Raw genomic sequence first — 20,676 nt, forward strand, 5'->3', positions numbered from 1 at the left:
ACATTTCCAAGTATATGCTCATATAAAAGATTTAGTTTAGAATTAGGTCAGACACACACACACTAACTGTTATTGTCAATATTGTATTTACATTTTAAATTACACACACATTAACAACATCAGCCATATTTTGTTAATATAACCTCTCTGTTCTAAGGATTTCTATGTCAGTCTCTCTCCACATCAGACATGTTGGTGTTATATAGACTTATCATGGCTGACTGTTAGTGGAGCTGATGGGATGTCTTCTCCCTCTCTGTATATGTATATTTCTCTCCTTTTTCTTTGTGGAGGGGAAACACAACATCTAGTCTGAGTGAGGCTAGAGTAAGCATCACCCATCCTCCTCTCTCCTCTTCTCTCTCATACACAAATATACACACACTCTCACTAAACACCACACATCCACAAAGGAAGACTGAGAGGGAACTGCTGGTTCCCACTGACTCACCACCAACACTATTCCATCAACATGAAGCCATTGTCACACCATAGCAGCAGTGACACAGACAACCATTAACAACAGAACATTGGGACCAAGTCACAGTTTATACAACAAAGGATTTTACACAATGAAGGTAAGTTTATTGTTGAATATTACGTTAAATAATAATTTTGCTTATCACAAGATGGTAATATCAAAATTCAAAATATAATATTCAAATGGTGGCCATATTAGATTTTTGTTAGTTCTCATTTAATAGCTTTCAAAGATTTTCTTCAGAGAAACAGTTAATTTAAAGAATACATTTTTAAACTTGTATACTCATAATTTCCACAAACATAAGTCCTTCATCATTACATTTGCGTATTATTTTATATTATTTATTAGTTATTGACATTGTGCATTCCCATTCAGTGACTCAACGAGATATTGTTTAGTCTCTGTAATTATAAATTATTGTACATAATGATCATTTAACTGTATTTGATACTATAAAAGATTTCTCTATTGAATTAACAATGTTACCGAATAGCAAGAAGATTATTAATAATTCTCTCTCCTTCACATATAAGTGTCTGTCTGTGTTTCAACTTGACTGCGTGTCCTTATTCCTGTCTATGTGTGTAGTGAGGAAACCATTTTCTCATAAAAATGTATCTTGTTAAATTTGTTTGATAGAATATTGTTTTTTTGGAAGGTTACTTAATAAGTATGTTCCATTTGAAGGGGAAAATAAGTATTTTTGTTAACATATTTATTTCTATGATTTAAAACATTTGAACCTATTAATATTGATTGTTTAATTACTTTAAATTAATTATCCACTCACTGGTAATTTAATTTCTTCATAAGTTATGTTCAAGCCACTCAACTGTTACTCTAAGTCTGTCATATATTGTTGTAGCCATATAACAATTAGAAAATTAAATGTTCTTTATATGTATAACAGAGTTTTCATTTAAAAATAAGGAATATAATTACTTGGTATGTCTTATTTATTAATTATCTCAGACAAGTTTATTTATAAAAATATCTTTGTAATCGTTTCATTTTGCCTACATGCCATATTAATGGCCAAAGGTAAATCTCTTAATAACATATTGCTATCAAAGATGTCCTGTGAACACTAACAGCTAATTTGTATGTTGTCTAGACATGCAGTTGAATCAAGTAATGAAGTATTTCTTTGTAACTAACTTTTTCCATATATACATATGTATATAGGTATGTACATACACACACACACTCACACACACACAATGGTAGAGAGATTATCAGTATTTAATGTGGACTGTAACGTTACCGTATTTTCCATTTTTACCTTTAACTCAAAATGCAAAAGCCATAACAGAATTTCTCTTACACATTATCATGTAATTCTTTTTCATTACTAAAAGGTTGTTATTTTCTCTATCTTTCCAATATGATGGAAAATGTTAAAATTTCTAAAAAGCGTTAGTTTTATTACATTTCAAGGGAAGTAACTCAAAATTTGTCCCTTTCCAATCATGAAATTGTAGAACTGTTTTTTTATTCTGCAACTGACAGAAATCATGTCTCCCTTTTTCTGTTTTGTTTTCTCTGTCTCTATCTATCTTCTTATGTTTCCCTCTTCATCATTCAGTTCATTCCTCCACCATCTTCTGAGATCATATTTCATTATATATACCCAAGAATTCTCAGTATAAGTAAGTTATGTACAGAGATGGAGTCAGCAAGCTGGGAATTGGCCATAACTAAAACACTGTATGAAGCATGTAAATAGGGTCCATCAGGGTTTAGTTCTCAATACCCTCTTGTTTGTTACACTTCTGCAAGTCACAACAGAGGATCTTAAGACCACCTTGCCATGCCAACTATTGTCTGTGTGTCAACAACATCTTTCTTGTAGCTGAATCTGTTAAATGTTTTGGGAAGAAATGTTTTGCATGGAAGCAAAGCCTCGAAACATGAGGTTTGAACCTAAAGCTAGCGAATGCAAAAGTTTTAGTTAGCAAAGTAGAAGATGGGTCTGTACATAGAGGTGGCCATGCATGATATGCATAAAATGAGTTTGTAGGAATTTGATAGAGTAAGCTATGTTTTTGCAAGAGGTGCAGTAGGATCAGATGTGAGATGGCAGAGATGAAAGAGTTTGTATGTCGTGGATGCCCAGCTAAAATTTTGAGTAGGAACACCTGTATATAAGGAATTGATTTTAATGCAAAAAATTGATCTCCAGAAGTTATTGATGACTTTTGTTGTGAAGGTACCCTAATTAACTGTAGAAGCAAGTGTTCCAAAAGCATAACTACCAGAGTAAGAATTTGAGTGAAAAATGTTTCAGAAGTTATTACTTCTGTTGACAACAATGGGATTCTCTTGCCAAGTGAGAGACAAGTTGTTTGATGCAGATGTATAAAGTGTTGCATAGTAACGAAGCACAGGCGTTGAATGTAGAGGATGTGTTAAAGAAGTTTTATGTGTTTCTTTGCTGTGTGTGTAATGTTAGTCTACATGAATGACTGCACAGAGAAGCTGAGAGTAAAACTGGATATAAGAGGGATCAGGCTTGTGACGAAACAACTACTGATTTTGCTATGTGTTATGCATTGTATTGTATTGTCATCGTAGACATGGTGTGTGACTGATCATTTCAAGTTGGAGAAACGACTGCTAACTGTGTGTATGTATATGTATGCATTAAGTTATATGTAACTTAGTGTTCCCTGTTGATCCATTATAGTTGGGCATGTAGATGCACTTGGAACACCTAGTGCAGGGCTCCAAAAGACCATAATGCTGAAATATAAACTTGCGATTATCCTTATTTCTCTTACATTTGCTGTGTAGCTCATAGCTTGTTATTCCTCTCAGCATAGCAGTTACTTAACTATACAAAAAGCTGACTGGGTTCTGAAAATCTATGTGCAGCTCTAAACCTAACAGTAGCCGTCATGTATTTGTGTACACAATTTCTTATATATACACACATATATATGCATACACACACACACACACATGCACACTCATGCACATAGACTTCTACCTTCCCTAGTTTCTTATACAATCCATATCTCCAGTTATGTGTGCTCTCGTCATTTCTGGCATCATTATTGAAAATATGGAAGACCTTTTTGAGTTATCTGACCACTAAATAGTCTTTCAACTATTATTCATCCATCTTATATGACCACTATTCCTAGGATTAGAGTCCTCAGGCACCATCTATATAGGATCCTATCAGAAGCAAGTTTCTTTAGACCTTCTGGTCGGATTTTCAAGTGCGAGCAACTGAGACTGGTTATTATCGAATCATGGTCTGTCCTTGTCACCTGCTGACTGGTTCACATCGAAGGATTCATCATGCAATTCTTTCTTGTGACATTCTAATCATGTCTGTAGCACCTGAGCTGTGATCTCTTAATGCACAGAAATAGTGGCCTGACTTAACGAGACTCCCTGATCTCTGAGCTTGGCACCTTATGGAGTAATGTTACTTCGGAGACCCTTTGTAGGAATCTCATTTCAACCATTTCTATTCATGATCCATACACTTTCACTAATTACCCAACATTTATGACCATAGGTTTGGCTTTTTCCCCAACCTATCCTCTTCTGAGGATCAAATGCTGGAGCAGACACATTTCAATTCTAGCTTCCACTTCAGCTTTCTTCCACACATGCCATTCAGAACTTGGCTGGGGTTCTTCTCTTGGGAGGTGGAGAGAACACATTACTGATCTTCTAAATCTGGTCATGTGGTGGAGATGTGGGACGTCTAGAAGTGAAGACTAACCTCACAGAGGCTGACGTCATAGAGGCAATTAAAGCTCTCAAATGTGGCATGGCTGCAGTAGAGGATGAAATTCAATCTGAGATGTTAAAAGCCTTAAATAGAGAAGTTATTCTCTGACTGACTTTCGTATGCTAAGTGGTTTGGATCCCTGGGAAGACACCAGAGCACTGGCAGTCTGGAGTGATAATCGTAATGTTTAAAAAGCTCTACTTATAGAGGAATTTCTATGTTGAGCATCTCTAATCAAGTCTCAACTAAGTATGTGGAAAAGTTATAGGGACAGTGTCAAGCCTACGTCAGCTGAGGAATGATGTGGGTTGCATCTTGGATGTAGCAGAACTGACAGATATTCACCGAATGGTAGGTCTTTGAAAAATCGTATGAGGTGCTTGCTTGCTTTGCATATAACAACTGCATGTCACAGGACATGCTGTGGAAGGTTTTTCAGGAGTTTCATATTCACGTGCAACTTTTATTTGCCATGAAGTTCCTAAGTGATTGCTCAGATATTTGTGTTTGGCTAAATGGTTCTGAGTTGAAATCTTTCAGCGTGCATGTTGGACTTCATCCGAGATATTTATTGTATGCTTTTCATAATTTTTATGAATTGGATTGATAAGCAAAGCCATTATGCAAGTAATATCACAGTTGGTGGATGTAGGATTGGTCGGCTGATATTTGCAGATGACATGGTGCTACTTAGCTCCACAGAAGGTGATTTGCATCATGTACTAAATGTCGAGTGTTGTAAAGCAGGGATAAGAATTAGTGTATTGAAGACTGAGCTGTTGGTCCACAAGTGTAGACGTTTAAGTATCAACTATTATTTCCACATATAATTACTGAATTAATATATCCTTATAAATTAATGATTTCTAATAAATAATTACGATATCCAAATTAATACATCTTCTCACTTTGTAAATATTTTTCTATTTCAGATCAACATTTTAATACCAATGATTTAATACCATCAGAAACAGAGACGATGTTGTGTCTGTATATTTTACTGACTTTCTTCCACTGTTCCCTAAGTGAAGATATCACATTCCATGTTAAAGAAGAGAATAATCCCTACACCTATGTAGGGGACATTGCTACTGATTTACAGAAATCAGACAGCTCCTTCTTAAAGAATAAGGATTTAATTACATTTAGTCAACTCCAACAAAAGGGGGAACAGTTGTTCAATGTGACGAGAACAGGTAAACTGTACACTGTTGAGACATTGGATGCTGAGTCTGTGTGTAGTTATGAGAAAGAATGTTTTGGAATCGTTAAAGTTGCTGTTCACAAATCCAAGACATTTATGAAGATCTTAAAGATTAAAGTCATAATAGAAGACATCAATGACCACCAACCTGAATTTCCTAAGAATGAAATCACACTAAACTTTGGGGAAGGCGATGGTAAAGGTATGAAGAAACCCATTCCTAATGCCATTGACAAAGATAAAGGTTATCAAAACAGCTTAATTAATTATGAATTAAATGGTGGAGGTAACTATTTTTCATTAAGTGTTTCCAAAGAAGCTGATGGTTTATCAACATTAGAAATAATTCTGGAAGATAAATTAGACAGAGAAAAGAAAGACAGTTACAATATTGAGGTCATTGCTAAAGATGGAGGAAACCCACCAAAACAATCTGTTTTAAATGTTAAAATATCTGTGGAAGATCAAAATGATAACAGACCACAGTTTTCTCAAAGTATCTACAATGTTTCTATTGAACATAAACATAAAAAGAATATTCCAGTAGTCACATTATCTGCCAGTGATTTAGACATTGGCAGGAATGGTAAAATATCTTTCTATTTCAGTCAGAAAACTGATGAAAAAATAACAGAATACTTTCATTTAGATGAAAGTACTGGAAAGTTATTTCTTGAAAAGCCTATAAATTTTGGTAAGAAAGAATCATTTAAATTATATGTGAAAGCCAAAGATAATGGAATTCCTCCTCTCAGTTCCATTGCAATAATTCAGATAAATGTTATCAACCAACACAACAATCCTCCAAATATTGATGTGAACTTTATTTCTACACAGAATCACAACACAGCCACCATTCTGGAAGACATCAAAGTTGGTAGTTTCATTGCTTATGTGATGGTCACTGACAATGATGTTGGACACAATGGAGAGGTGAACTGTCATATCAAAGACGACACATTCAAACTACAGTCAATGGGATCGAAGGAATATAAAATAGTTCTAAAGAAAGCAGTAGACAGAGAGACACAGGAACATTATCACTTTACTGTGTCGTGTGAAGATAAAGGATTACCTGCTCTGAAAACTGATAAAGATCTGTCAATCCAAGTGTTGGATGTGAATGATGTAGAACCACACTTTACGAAAGACACATTCAAGTTCCTTACCTATGAGAATGACAAAGCTAATTTCCCTATTGGCTTTATCAATGCTACAGACCCAGATATTGGTAAGGGAGGTGAATTGTCTTATTCTCTGAGAAATAAACAGCAATATCGTCTGCCATTCCAGATTATCAACTCTGGCTTTATTTCAACAAACCAGTCTTTAGACAGAGAACACAGAGATTTCTATGAGTTTGAGGTTTTTGTGAAAGACAATGGAAGCCCATCTCTGAATAACACAGTGAATGTTGAAGTGGAAGTATTGGATAGAAATGATAATGCTCCATATTTTACATTTCCTAGTGTTGACCCTTTCACTCTTAATGTCCACTATCATCCGCAAAGTAAGAACGACATCACAGTTCTGAAAGCATCTGATATAGACAGTCACATGAATGCTTTTCTCAGGTATGAAATCGTTTCAGGTAACGAGAGACAGTTATTTAAACTGGATTCGTTCACTGGTGTGTTATCTTACTCTCGCACAGTTTACCAAAATGATGCCGGATCATATGAGCTTGAGTTTGTTGTGAAAGACAGTGGTACTCCAGTTCTGTCAGCAACAACTAGTGTGTCTTTGACACTGACTGTTAGTAACAAGACGTCACCAATGTTCACAGCTGTGCACCTACCAAGTGATAACACAATAGATGCGACATTGTTGATTATCATTGTAGTAGCAGCTGTGATAGTATCTATAGCTATTGTGGTTTCTATAACCCTGTGTATTGTGAGATGTAACAATGTGAGAAATAGCTCATCTGAAAGAACAGCAGAAGAGAAACAGGCATACCAATGTCGCAATGAGATGAGACAGTTGATCTATCAAGGTAACAACAGTGTACCTGTGATGTCAGGTAATCGAGGAGAGATGACAGACAGATATGGTCATTCAAGGAGCCATTACTATCCTGAAGACTGGAAGACATCGACAATGAGCAGATCTCTTCAGAAGTCTACAAAGGTAAGCTTTACTTCTATTGACTGTTTCTTAGTAGTTAGTGTTTAATTAAGAATTATATGACTGGAAGATATTAGTAGTGAGCAGATGTCTTCAAAAAGCCATAAATAAGGTATGTGTTAAGATTCTCTATTGATAATCTAATATTTTATTGAATAATGGTATTAAATGTTTGATATAAATGTAACTTGTAAATGTTTAACTTTCTTCATATTGATTTTATGCCAATAACATATAATGATGATTGATATCAATATTTTATAAAGCATAGATTTTGTAAAATTTTCAAGATAATATGTTATATTAAAATTGCAATAAGACATAAAATAATTTGTTTTTTTAACAGCAGAAATACAGTCAACCGATTGAGGTGACATCTTATGGAGACAACAGACCATCTTCTCACTATCCCACTGACACATTGACCAGTCGTAAGAGCAGTGGACAGTGCTGGAGTGAGCGGTCAAGTAGACAGTATGAAGAAATACCAGCAATGTCAGGTAAAACACACTTGTCCATTCATATCATTATAATAATTCAATTCCCAGATGTGTAAGTTTTGTAACTCAGGGACATTGTTTCATTACTTCCCACAGTATTTCTCCGTTAATTACTTTATGTGAGATTAAGTGTTATCTTAGATACTTATTAGAGGGAATATTTGGCATTTGTGTGGCATAAAATGACTCATCACTGAACTTGACATACACACATGGATGCCTTGTCATTTTTATCACTGAAAATTGTGTGTGTTTTGGTAGAGAAGCACCTGTTCATTTCACATATACCTTGAACATAATCTATGAATTATAGATGAAATCTACGTCAACCTAAGAATATTATGGTAGAAGACACTTGCAGAACGTATTATATAATGGTAGTGAATCTGAGACTTTCTGATTGCAAAATAAATGGTCTTAGAATTCAGTTATGCTTACACCTGATACAATATTTTACACACAAACACACACACATGTGTGTGAAAACTAACTAGCTAACTTTTGCTTTCTCATTCTAAAATATTTGGAGGAACTTATTTGACATCACTGACATCATTTTGCTATATTTCAACATACATCCAGTCACTGGGCTCCATGTGCATTATACTGTGGTGATGAACATTTCACTATGTGAAAAAATTACCAGGTCATTGCCTCCATTTATTTCAGAAACAATTGTCTACATACTAGGAAAACGTTTACATATTCTGAACTCTCTCTCTATATATTTCATGACACAGTATTATGAACTCTTCAGGATTGTATGTTTCTCATCATGAAATTTTGAAAATCCATTTAGGTTTATGAGTAGATTGGAACTTGTCCTTTATACAGGAAAGTGAATATAATGTATATCAATGGTTTCATCTGAGCACAAAGGGAAATGAGGAAAACCGGAAAGGACAATAAAAGTGAACCCTAAATATGTCATTTATAGAAAATAACATCTTTAAATATTGATAAAATAATAATATTTCTAAATCATCTTGTATCTTGGAAGGATCATTATGCCAATATCAAAGACATGCACTGGCTCTGTTTCACTTTTATTAGTCAACTTGTTAATCGTCAATCAGTTGTTTGATTAATCATTCAGCCATATCGAATCAATCAGCTAGGTTCTTCAGAATCCTTTTATTGCCATTTCCAATTCCATCAATGGTACGCTCTCTCAACTCCAAGTCTGTTTTCTAGTTTTCTGATTCTAGTTTCCTAGTTTCCTGATGTGAGAATGTGTGGGTGTGTGTGTGTGCGTGTGTGTGCGCGTGTGTGCATGCATGGTGTAGATTCTGTAGATGTGTGACAGGGAACAACCAAATACAAAAATGAAATATTTTGAAATCTTTCATCCAATTTATTCATGTTATCATTAATAATGTGAATTTATTCATTTGTTAGTGTTTCTTACTTGATTTCTACCTATGTAACAATCTTTCTAGTAATGTGATGGGTTACCTTACAAAATAGCTATCTGATGTTCTACCTATAGGTGGTCTGTTATGTGATACAATGATTGAAGCACAACTGTGTTAAAGAATTCATTGAAAGATAACGAGGAAGTCTACACTTAAAGCCTATTGTATTTGTTTTTGGTTTTGCTGAAGTTTTACAACATCAATTATCATTAAACAAGCTGATGTATTTTAACCCACTCTAATCCAACAGATAATCAGTGGATTATTAGTCAGATAAGGAATTTGGGGATGGTGAAACATAATTTCTTTGTTATTTTATATCTTAGTCTAGTAATTGTTGTGGAGAAGAGACTTTTTATTAATATCAGTATATACCTGTTGTCTGTGTGGATTATGCTTTAAGTTTATTTGATGTATATATGTGTGTTTCAGGAATCTATGGTGGTGCCCCACCCGATGTATCAAGCACCAGTGAGAGAGACCATTACCAAGACAGATATGTGAAACCTCCAGAGAGACAGTTACCTTCAACACCAGATGTTGTTGCCAGTTAAGTGAGACTGAGAAAGGAACACAACAGAAATAATATCACCTTCAACATTCACACAATATATATAAAAAAAACAAAACCAGAAATATATTAGTTAATAAATAATATTGCCTATATATGATAAATAGCTTCTTAAATCTGTTTGAGACAATATGTTTTATTTAAATCCTCAGATTGTTTCTACAGATGCAAATACAAGTTACCATTGTTAGATCTGCCCTATCAAATTCTTCAGTACTTATAGACTGGTAGATACTTGTCCTGCAGAAATACAATTTATATTTGAAACAGAAAATTGAATTATCTTAGAAAATCAAAATAAATATTTAAATTATATTGTAAATATTAAGACTTAAGAAAGTATATTTTACTTAGTTTACATATTTATTTTATAATTTTACAAATATATCTGAAATGGAATACATAAGAATTAGGTCACCCACACATTCCCAGTTGTTGTCAATATTGTATTTACATTTTACATTACACACACATTAACAACATCAGCCATATTTTGTTAATATAACCTCTCTGTTCTAAGGATTTCTATGTCAGTCTCTCTCCACATCAGACATGTTGGTGTTATATAGACTTATCATGGCTGACTGTTAGTGGAGCTGATAGTGTGTGTTCTCTCACTACTCTGTCTTTGTGTGTGAGAGGCAACATCTAGTCTGAGAGAGGCTGTAGTAAGCATCACCCATCCTACTCCTCCTCCTCCCTTTCACACACACTCACACACACACACACACTAAACACCACACATCCACAAAGGAAGACTGAGAGGGAACTGCTGGTTCCCACTGACTCACCACCAACACTATTCCATCAACATGAAGCCATTGTCACACCATAGCAGCAGTGACACAGACAACCATTAACAACAGAACATTGGGACCAAGTCACAGTTTATACAACAAAGGATTTTACACAATGAAGGTAAGTTTGTTATTCCATATTATTTATTCAAATTATGTGAAGAACCAATATTGTAACATCAAAAGTCTAATATTTTATAATAGATATGTGTCAGTTCTCATTTATTGCATTTCTTTCCAACATGGCTTTTATATATTTAGTAGGAAACAGGAAGGGAGTGGAAAATATCTTCATTTCTAATTTTACATAACATTATTAAAATTAATTATTGTTATCTTTGACGTATATATAATATTTTTCTATTTTATTTTAACATTCACTCCACCAAACATTGTATAGTCTTAGACAATACCAAATATTAAACAAGATTATCAATTAAATATATACAGAAATGTAGGTTTTATACTATATATATATATATATATATATGTATATATATATATATATATATATATATATATATATATATATATATATATATATATATATATATATATATATACAATTGCAGCACACGATCTCAGATCAAATCACTTGCTATGCGAGTACACCTCCCTATATATATATATATATATATATATATATATATATATATATATATAAATATATATATAATATCAATTGATTGTGAAATATTATTTTCATGATTTTATCAGTTTAAAATGTGTGTGTGTGTGTGTCTCTTTGATTTCTAGTAATATTTAAATCAATCACATCCTGCTCAAGATTTTCTCTCATTAGTCTTCTTCCTGGCCAGCTTCTGTCAACTCTCCTACTCGTGCATGCATGGAAGATGGACGTTAAATGATGGTGATTTTTTTCATCAGTTATATTTATTTAGCAAAGTGATATAGAATATGTAACCTCAAGGTTATATAAAGGATATTGATTTGCTGATGGTAACCTGCAAACTGGTGAAATACATGTTTAATTTGTATTCACTTAATCACTTTTTTAAAACCAAAATAAAGATAGGATGGTCATGGATGGAATACTTTTTGTCATTGGTCTGCTGGATACAAGCTTAGTTGGATAGAAACGACATTATCTTGGATAATTAAATGTTTCACATCAAATATTTCACTTCTATTTCAGAATATGTAATTAAAAATGAATTCATTAAGAGGTTATTTATACTTATTTTAATTTTAATTTTTTATTTTCAAAAGGAGGAAACAAATATCAATCTGTTAATTAGTTTCCTTTATTTAAAAATTAATTTTCTATTTAAACAGAAATTTAGTATTCAGTTGTTTCTGTTAAATTTAAAGTATTTTGCCAAATATAATCTCATTTTGATGAAACCCTGCCATAAAAACAATATTTATCTCTGTTTTGATATTATTTTAACGATTATTTTGTGTTTTAGAAGCCAGCTTCTTATTTAATAAACCAAGCAATGAATCATATTATTTTATTTCCTTCTGTTTAAACTAATATACAAAATATTGAAATTATTCGTTGCTTGGAGTTAGAGACTTTGATAAAATAATATATATTTCTTATGTGTGGGAGACATTGAAAAGAAATTAACAATTTCAAATGTTAGTTTTAGAACTTAAATCTAAATATATTAACAAATTTTAATAGTTATGGTGTCATTACTACCTTAAAAGGATTATAAATACTCAAGAAACTTTCGTTAATTTTCTTAGTTAACGCCTTTGCTATTATGTTATTATTTTTTTTTACATCATCTTTGCCAAAGTAAGTTACAATAGATACGCACAACGCATCATTTATCGAAGGGAGATAATTCAAACTTTCCTATTTCCTTTTGTAGTAATTTCTCATTCTAGTATTTTTCATTGAAATCTTATATTAATTGGGTGATACAGGCTATTTTACTTTGCCATATACCATGCAAATGATAAATGTTATAGTTTAATTAAATATCCTCTGGAAATGGATCGAAATCTAACTGATTGAATTGGCCCATCTTTATTTGTACCTCAAAACTAGACACATGAATATGTTTGATTCAGACTGTTGATCTAAAGAACCTTTAAAACCACAAAAGTTGCAGTACTCAAATCCTTCTAATTACTAAACCAAATTGTATATATTTAACTTCTCACAACCACCTTGAATGGATGTGAAAAGACACAATAACATTAGACTATGTTACTCTGAAATGGTCATAGAAATGTTAAAAACATTACCAACTCTCTTTTGTTTTTTAAGTCATAAATAACTATCATCATCATCATCATCATCATCATTTAGCGTCCGTTCTCCATGCTAGCATGGGTTGGACGGTTCAACTGGGGTCTGTGAAGCTGGAAGGCTTCATCAGGCCCAGTCAGATCTGGCAGTGTTTCTATGGCTGGATGCCCTTCCTAACGGCAACCACTCTGTGAGTGTAGTGGGTGCTTTTTACGTGCCACTCGCACAGGTGCCAGACAGAGCTGGCAAACGGCCACGAACGGATGGTGCTTTTACGTGTCACCGGCACGGGGCCAGGTGAGGCTGGCAACTATGTTCCTATTAATTAGTCAAATAAATCTCGTCTCACTAGCGTATCATTTTCATATTAGCTTTTCTCTTGTTAAATCGCAACAAATGTGAGAAACTGAAAGAAGAGCAATGCAACTGCTGGTTCTCGTTGACTCACCACCAAAACTATTCTATTCAACATGAAGCCATTGCTCCACCAAAGTGGCAGTGACGCAGGCAAAACCCTTTACCAGCCGAATATTGTGATTACTACATCAATCTAACCACTTACTCTCAGACTAGAGGCCAAGTGTTGGGAAAGTGCTCCTGATGCACAGTGTACTGTGCCACTGGATTGGAAGGCAAAATTCCATGTGTAGAGTCTGGATGTAAACTTAAGATGATGAGTTTGTGTTAGTGGATTGATAACTGAAAGCATCAGCCAGGGATCCGATTAATGGAACATACCTGGTTCCATATTGTGGTCAGCATCAGGTGTTTCAGCAATCTACCTTTGGCAGGTATGAGGAAAGTCACTGGAAAATACCTTGTGGTATGACATTATGCATAAGTGTATGAATTCAACAAAAACTCTGGGTGGTGTCAGCTAGTATCCCTGGCCTAGCAAAAGCTTGGTAGGTGGGTTATGTATCCCTGGGGACATACATTTGGACAGCATTCAAGCAGTGTATGTAGCCATGTTACTAAATATGTATATATCTATTCTGTTTGAGAATATAATAGGTTTGAAGAGTAGGTATGTAGAGTACATATGAGGCAGGCTGTAGGAAACTCTCCAAATCATGGTTAAGATCTAACTCCTTAGCAAAAATGGACTTGAGTGCTTGAGTAGAGCATAATTCAAAAGATAGTCTTCTTTCCTTGAGTTCCTTTGTATGCTTTGCACTTAGGTAGGTTGTGAGAGATAGCATGAGAGAGAGAGAGAGAGAGAGAGAGAGAGTGATTGTAAATATAGATTTATCCCCGAATTCATGTACAGTTGTATGTTTTTGTTATAGTCAATATCATATAAAGTAACAGATGCTTCAAGTTTTTTCGCTGATATTTTCTGATTCAAATATCTCATTATTTTCCTAAGTCATCTAAAGATACAGAAATAATTAAATTCTCAAAAGTTGCTGACCTTCAACAAAACACTGTGGAGTGCTACTCACATACATGGGATGGACCAATTCCTCCACACACAAATATTTTAGACAGCAATCAAAAGTAAGAAAGAAAAACAAAAAACTGCTCAGCTGACTAAGAAACAGCCACTGCTGATTTATAGCTATGTTCTTCTGTCTCTGATGACTCCTATGCTTCTGTTGCACCTTCTTCTCCTCTGAATGATCAAATTAACTACCTCTTCTACCCAAGACCACTTAGCACACCAATGTCTCCTTTTCTTAAACCTTCCATGATGCTCAGTTTAACACCACCATCTGGTTCTTCATTAATTTTCACTGTGTTCATTCTGTAGCAAGATTTTGGACAAAACCTGTGACACACTAGATTTGTTTAGACATGTTTTCTTTTCCATTAGTCCACTGATCTAGAATTGCTTTCCCTGCAGTAACCTATAATGAATAATTGACTATTTTTTTTATTGTGAATTGGTTATAAAAATCCAATCCATTTCATATATAAAATTGTATTGGCTTTTGTATTTTTTAAGGGTTTCTTATAATATAAAAAGGTAATTTCATGAGAAAAGACAAGGCTTACTTTACCAGACTTTATTAACAGATTAAATTTTTTCTGTTTCAGATTGATATTTGAAGTCATCTCTCCACTGGATATTATATTAATACCAAGACCAGACATGTTGTTGTATCTGTGTGTTTTGCTGACTTTCTTCCACTGTTATGCAAGTGAAGATATCACATACCATGTTAAAGAAGAGAATATTCCTCATACCTATGTAGGGGACATTGCTACTGACTTACAGAAATCAGACAGCTCCTTCTTAAAGAATAAGGATTTAATTACATTTAGTCAACTGCAACAAAAGGGAGAACAGTTGTTCAATGTGACGAGAACAGGTAAACTGTACACTGTTGAGACATTGGATGCTGAGTCTGTGTGTAGTTATGAGAAAGAATGTTTTGAAATCGTTAAAGTTGCTGTTCACAAATCCAAGACATTTATGAAGATCTTAAAGATTAAAGTCATAATAGAAGACATCAATGACCACCAACCTGAATTTCCTGAGAAAGAAATTACTATACTTTTCAGAGAAGGTGATGGTAAAGGTATGAAGAAGGCTATACCTAATGCTGTTGATAAAGATGTTGGATATCAAAACAGATTAATTAGATATAAATTAGAAGATGGTTTTGATCATTTTTCTTTATCTCAATCAAAGTTAGCTGATGAAATATCGACATTAGGAATAATTTTAGAAGAGAAATTAGACAGAGAACAGAAGGACAGTTACAATATTGAGGTCATTGCTAAAGATGGGGGAACTCCACCAAAAGAATCTATTTTAAAGGTTAAAATATCTGTGGAAGATGAAAATGATAATGCACCACAATTTTCCCAAAGTATCTACAATGTCTCTATTGAACATAAACATAAAAAGAATATTCCAGTAGTCACATTATCTGCCAGTGATTTAGATATTGGCAGGAATGGTAAAATATCTTTCTATTTAAGTCAGAAAACTGATGTGAAGATGAGAAAATATTTTCACTTGAATGAAAATACAGGAGTGTTATATTTAGCTAAATCAATAGAGTTTGGAAAAGAAGAGAATTTTAAATTATATGTGGAAGCCAGGGATAATGGTATTTCCCCTCTCAGTTCTCTGGCAATCATTCAAATAAATGTCATCAATGAACACAACAATCCTCCAAATATTGATGTGAACTTTATTTCTACACAGAATCACAACACAGCTACCATTCTGGAAGACATCAAAGTTGGTAGTTTCATTGCTTATGTGATGGTCACTGACAATGATGTTGGACACAATGGAGAGGTGAACTGTCATATCAAAGATGACACATTCAAACTACAGTCAATGGGATCGAAGGAATATAAAATAGTTCTAAAGAAAGCAGTAGACAGAGAGACACAGGAACATTATCACTTTACTGTGTCGTGTGAAGATAAAGGATTACCTGCTCTGAAAACTGATAAAGATCTGTCAATCCAAGTGTTGGATGTGAATGATGTAGAACCACACTTTACGAAAGACACATTCAAGTTCCTTACCTATGAGAATGACAAAGCTAATTTCCCTATTGGCTTTATCAATGCTACAGACCCAGATATTGGTAAGGGAGGTGAATTGTCTTATTCTCTGAGAAATAAACAGCAATATCGTCTGCCATTCCAGATTATCAACTCTGGCTTTATTTCAACAAACCAGTCTTTAGACAGAGAACACAGAGATTTCTATGAGTTTGAGGTTTTTGTGAAAGACAATGGAAGCCCATCTCTGAATAACACAGTGAATGTTGAAGTGGAAGTATTGGATAGAAATGATAATGCTCCATATTTTACATTTCCTAGTGTTGACCATTTCACTCTTAATGTCCACTATCATCCGCAAAGTAAGAACGACATCACAGTTCTGAAAGCATCTGATATAGACAGTCACATGAATGCTTTTCTCAGGTACGAAATCGTTTCAGGTAATGAGAGACAGTTATTCAAACTGGACTCTTTCACTGGTGTGTTATCTTACTCTCGCACAGTTTACCAAAATGATGCCGGCTCATATGAGCTTGAGTTTGTTGTGAAAGACAGTGGTACTCCAGTTCTGTCAGCAACAACTAGTGTGTCTTTGACACTGACTGTTAGTAACAAGACGTCACCAATGTTCACAGCTGTGCACCTACCAAGTGATAACACAATAGATGCGACATTGTTGATTATCATTGTAGTAGCAGCTGTGATTGTATCTATAGCTATTGTGGTTTCTATAACCCTGTGTATTGTGAGATGTAACAATGTGAGAAATAGCTCATCTGAAAGAACAGCAGAAGAGAAACAGGCATACCAATGTCGCAATGAGATGAGACAGTTGATCTATCAAGGTAACAACAGTGTACCTGTGATGTCAGGTAATCGAGGAGAGATGTCAGACAGATATGGTCATTCGAGGAGCCATTACTATCCTGAAGATTGGAAGACATCGACAATGAGCAGATCTCTTCAAAAGTCCACAAAGGTAAGCCTTACTTCAGTTTACAAATTGTTAGTAAATAATGTGTAATTTGACAATTATTTTCGTGATTAGTTTCACAGAAAGGTAAGCTTTCCTTTAATTAATGATCTGTTAGTAAATAATGTGTAATTAACTCTGATTTAGCTCAGTGTTTTATACTTGACAATTATTCAGTGTTTTATATTTGACATTACGGTTCACTTGTCCAATTATATATTATCGTTTTGCTTCATAATGTCCAAAATATATCTTATGTATGGTTAAGAAAATACCATTCCTGATATGGTGTTGAATACTTATTTATTTAATTTTTTTTACTGTGATTACTGTTGTCCATTTGTTGTAAGATATTTTATAGCAAATGAAAATCTGAGAAGACATTTACCTGGAAATAAGACATCTTTTTATGCATTACAGTCTGGCATTCTTAATATTTGTCAATAGGATTACATCTGATTTTGTGGAAACTTCCTACTTACAATAATTCAGATATCTTTGTAGATATCTAAGAGAGACTGTGGAATCAGTTATTGTTAACAATTGTTTCTGACTTTAGCTAACTTATACTGTACATAATTCTTGTAGGAAATGAGGAAACATAATGAGGTAAAAAGTGATGTTTTATTGTTTTGTCAGTGGATGAATGGCAGTACTTATGCATTTTCCCAGTGAAGGATTAACAAATCTTAACAACAGATTTAAAAAATTTGACAGATTGAATACTTTAATAGCACCAAAAACCTGTTGTTATTACATATTTCACTGTCAAGCATAAATGTTATCTGTACAATGTCTTGTTACTATTGCATTTTACAGCAGAAATACAGTCAACCCATTGAGGTGACATCTTATGGAGACAACAGACCATCTTCTCACTATCCCACTGACACATTGACCAGTCGTAAGAGCAGTGGACAGTGCTGGAGTGAGCGGTCAAGCAGACAGTATGAAGAAATACCAGCAATGTCAGGTAAAACAATTTAATTCATTCATGTTTTGTTATTAATTTCATTAACATAATTTAATTTTCACTATGTCTAATTTCAGCAACTCAGAAATAATCTTCTTTCAATATTTCTTTATCCATTACTGTTATGATTGCTGTTACCTTATTTTTCTATTCTGGATGTAGTATTTCATAATGTCTACTTCATTAAAAGTATGCATCATATTGAGACGTATTGCAATGCAGATTATCTAGAAATCATCTCTGGGATAGAAAATGCCTCAGGGACTTTTGTGTTGTGATCTACAGCACAATTCAGACATTTGTCATTGGACATAGGTTTGTCAGTATAATAGAATTTGTTTTTATGTAAGAAGGTGAACATTCTAGTCTGTACATATTTAGATAATTTTCAAAATCTTTTATCATGAATATTTCAACTATTATTAAAAACATAAATCCTCTTATTTATGTGTTTAACATTTATGGATTGCATCTTTACAGTAACGTGATGGGTTTCATCATCATCATATCATCATCATTTAATGTCCGTTTTCCATGCTGGCATGGGTTGGATGACTTGACAGGAACTAGTAAAGCCAGGGCCTGTACCAGATTCCAGTCTGTTTTGGTTTGGGTGCTATGGCTTGATGCCCTTCTTAATGCCAACCACTCTACAGAGTGTACTGGATGCTTTTTATATGGCACTTGCGTGGCAACTTGATTTTAGGACTTCAGTTCTGTTGTGGTGGGCAGGTCTTCGCAAGTACAGCAATGCACCACATATGTTGGTCCTTAAATGGGAACTGTCTAATTTCCTACTTAGAACATTATCACATACCCTACTATTGCTTTGTTAGAGATGCACCAAAGAATCCATTGAAATACAATGTTTAGAATCTACACTTAAACTATATTGGATTCGGCTGAATTTTGGCAACATAAAATATCATTGACTGAACTGACTTAATCCAACATATAACCATTGTATATTTTTGAATACGATTCCTAAAGATTTTAGGGATGGTTGAAGGTATCTTTAATTATTGTTAGTTTATATGTTAGACCTGTGAAGTTAGCAGGCAAGGCATTGATTACTAATATCAGTAAATAACTATTGGCTATATGAACTATGTAATAAGTATATTATATATGTGTGTGTTTCAGGAATCTATGGTGGTGCCCCACCTGATGTATCAAGCACCAGTGAGAGAGACCATTACCAAGACAGATATGTGAAACCTCCAGAGAGACAGTTACCTTCAACACCAGATGTTGTTGTCAGTTAAGTGAGACTGAGAAAGGAACACAACAGAAATAATATCACCTTCAACATTCACACAACATTTAAAAGCAACAGAAATATTTTAGTTTGGTTATGATATTGCCCACATAGGACTGAATATCATCATATTTGTCACAATGTATTATATATGACACTCTCTCCCCCCCTCTCTCTCTGTATATACATACATATATGTATATATATCTTGGGGATATTTCCTCAGATGAAGAGAATCAAAACCTTTAGACATAAATGATTTCAATCAAATTGTGATAAAGAAATTAGGTAAAAATTAGTCAAGTCATATATTTTAGGTACTTAAAATTATACATTCCATTTGGAAAATACAATATAATATTTAGAATGTTTACTAATTTATGATATGAATATTTAATTTTTTATATAAATTATGCAGAAAATGTTAATATATGAGAATATATATTTCACATGGCTAAGAAATAAACATTTCGTTGTTTATGCTCATATAAAAGATTTAGTTTAGAATTAGGTCAGACACACACACACTAACTGTTATTGTCAATATTGTATTTACATTTTAAATTACACACACATTAACAACATCAGCCATATTTTGTTAATATAACCTCTCTGTTCTAAGGATTTCTATGTCAGTCTCTCTCCACATCAGACATGTTGGTGTTATATAGACTTATCATGGCTGACTGTTAGTGGAGCTGATGGGATGTCTTCTCTCTCTGTATATGTATATTTCTCTCCTTTTTCTTTGTGGAGGGGAAACACAACATCTAGTCTGAGTGAGGCTGGAGTAAGCATCACCCATCCTCCTCTCTCCCTTTCTCTCTCATACACAATTATTCAACCACACTCACACACACACACATTATACACCACACATCCACAAAGGAAGACTGAGAGGGAACTGCTGGTTCCCACTGACTCA

At 33.9% G+C, this 20,676-nt stretch overlaps 2 protein-coding genes across 3 annotated transcripts; both read left to right on the forward strand.

Moving 5' to 3' along the window:
- Positions 1–359: 359 nt before the first annotated feature.
- Positions 360–10,071, forward strand: LOC115219399 (protocadherin beta-15-like). Of its 2 annotated transcripts, none has more exons than XM_036509288.1 (4): positions 360–578; positions 5,165–7,566; positions 7,910–8,063; positions 9,911–10,071. In XM_036509288.1, the coding sequence occupies exons 2-4, from the start codon at positions 5,212–5,214 to the stop codon at positions 10,030–10,032; spliced, it is 2,631 nt and encodes an 876-aa protein (XP_036365181.1). In that variant the 5' UTR covers positions 360–578; positions 5,165–5,211; the 3' UTR covers positions 10,033–10,071. The 2 variants fall into 2 exon arrangements, with proteins under 2 accessions (XP_036365181.1, XP_036365182.1); XM_036509289.1 differs by having other exon boundaries at positions 7,913–8,063.
- Positions 10,072–10,511: 440 nt separating this feature from the next.
- On the forward strand, positions 10,512–19,829 carry LOC115219401 (protocadherin beta-15-like). Its single transcript, XM_036509394.1, has 4 exons — positions 10,512–10,967; positions 15,114–17,526; positions 18,340–18,493; positions 19,637–19,829. Exons 2-4 carry the CDS (start codon positions 15,169–15,171, stop codon positions 19,756–19,758), a joined length of 2,634 nt encoding a protein of 877 aa, XP_036365287.1. The 5' UTR covers positions 10,512–10,967; positions 15,114–15,168; the 3' UTR covers positions 19,759–19,829.
- Positions 19,830–20,676: the final 847 nt, after the last annotated feature.

The sequence above is a fragment of the Octopus sinensis genome, linkage group LG14 (genome assembly GCF_006345805.1).
Source record: "Octopus sinensis linkage group LG14, ASM634580v1, whole genome shotgun sequence".
In the NCBI taxonomy this organism is placed as follows: domain Eukaryota; kingdom Metazoa; phylum Mollusca; class Cephalopoda; order Octopoda; family Octopodidae; genus Octopus; species Octopus sinensis.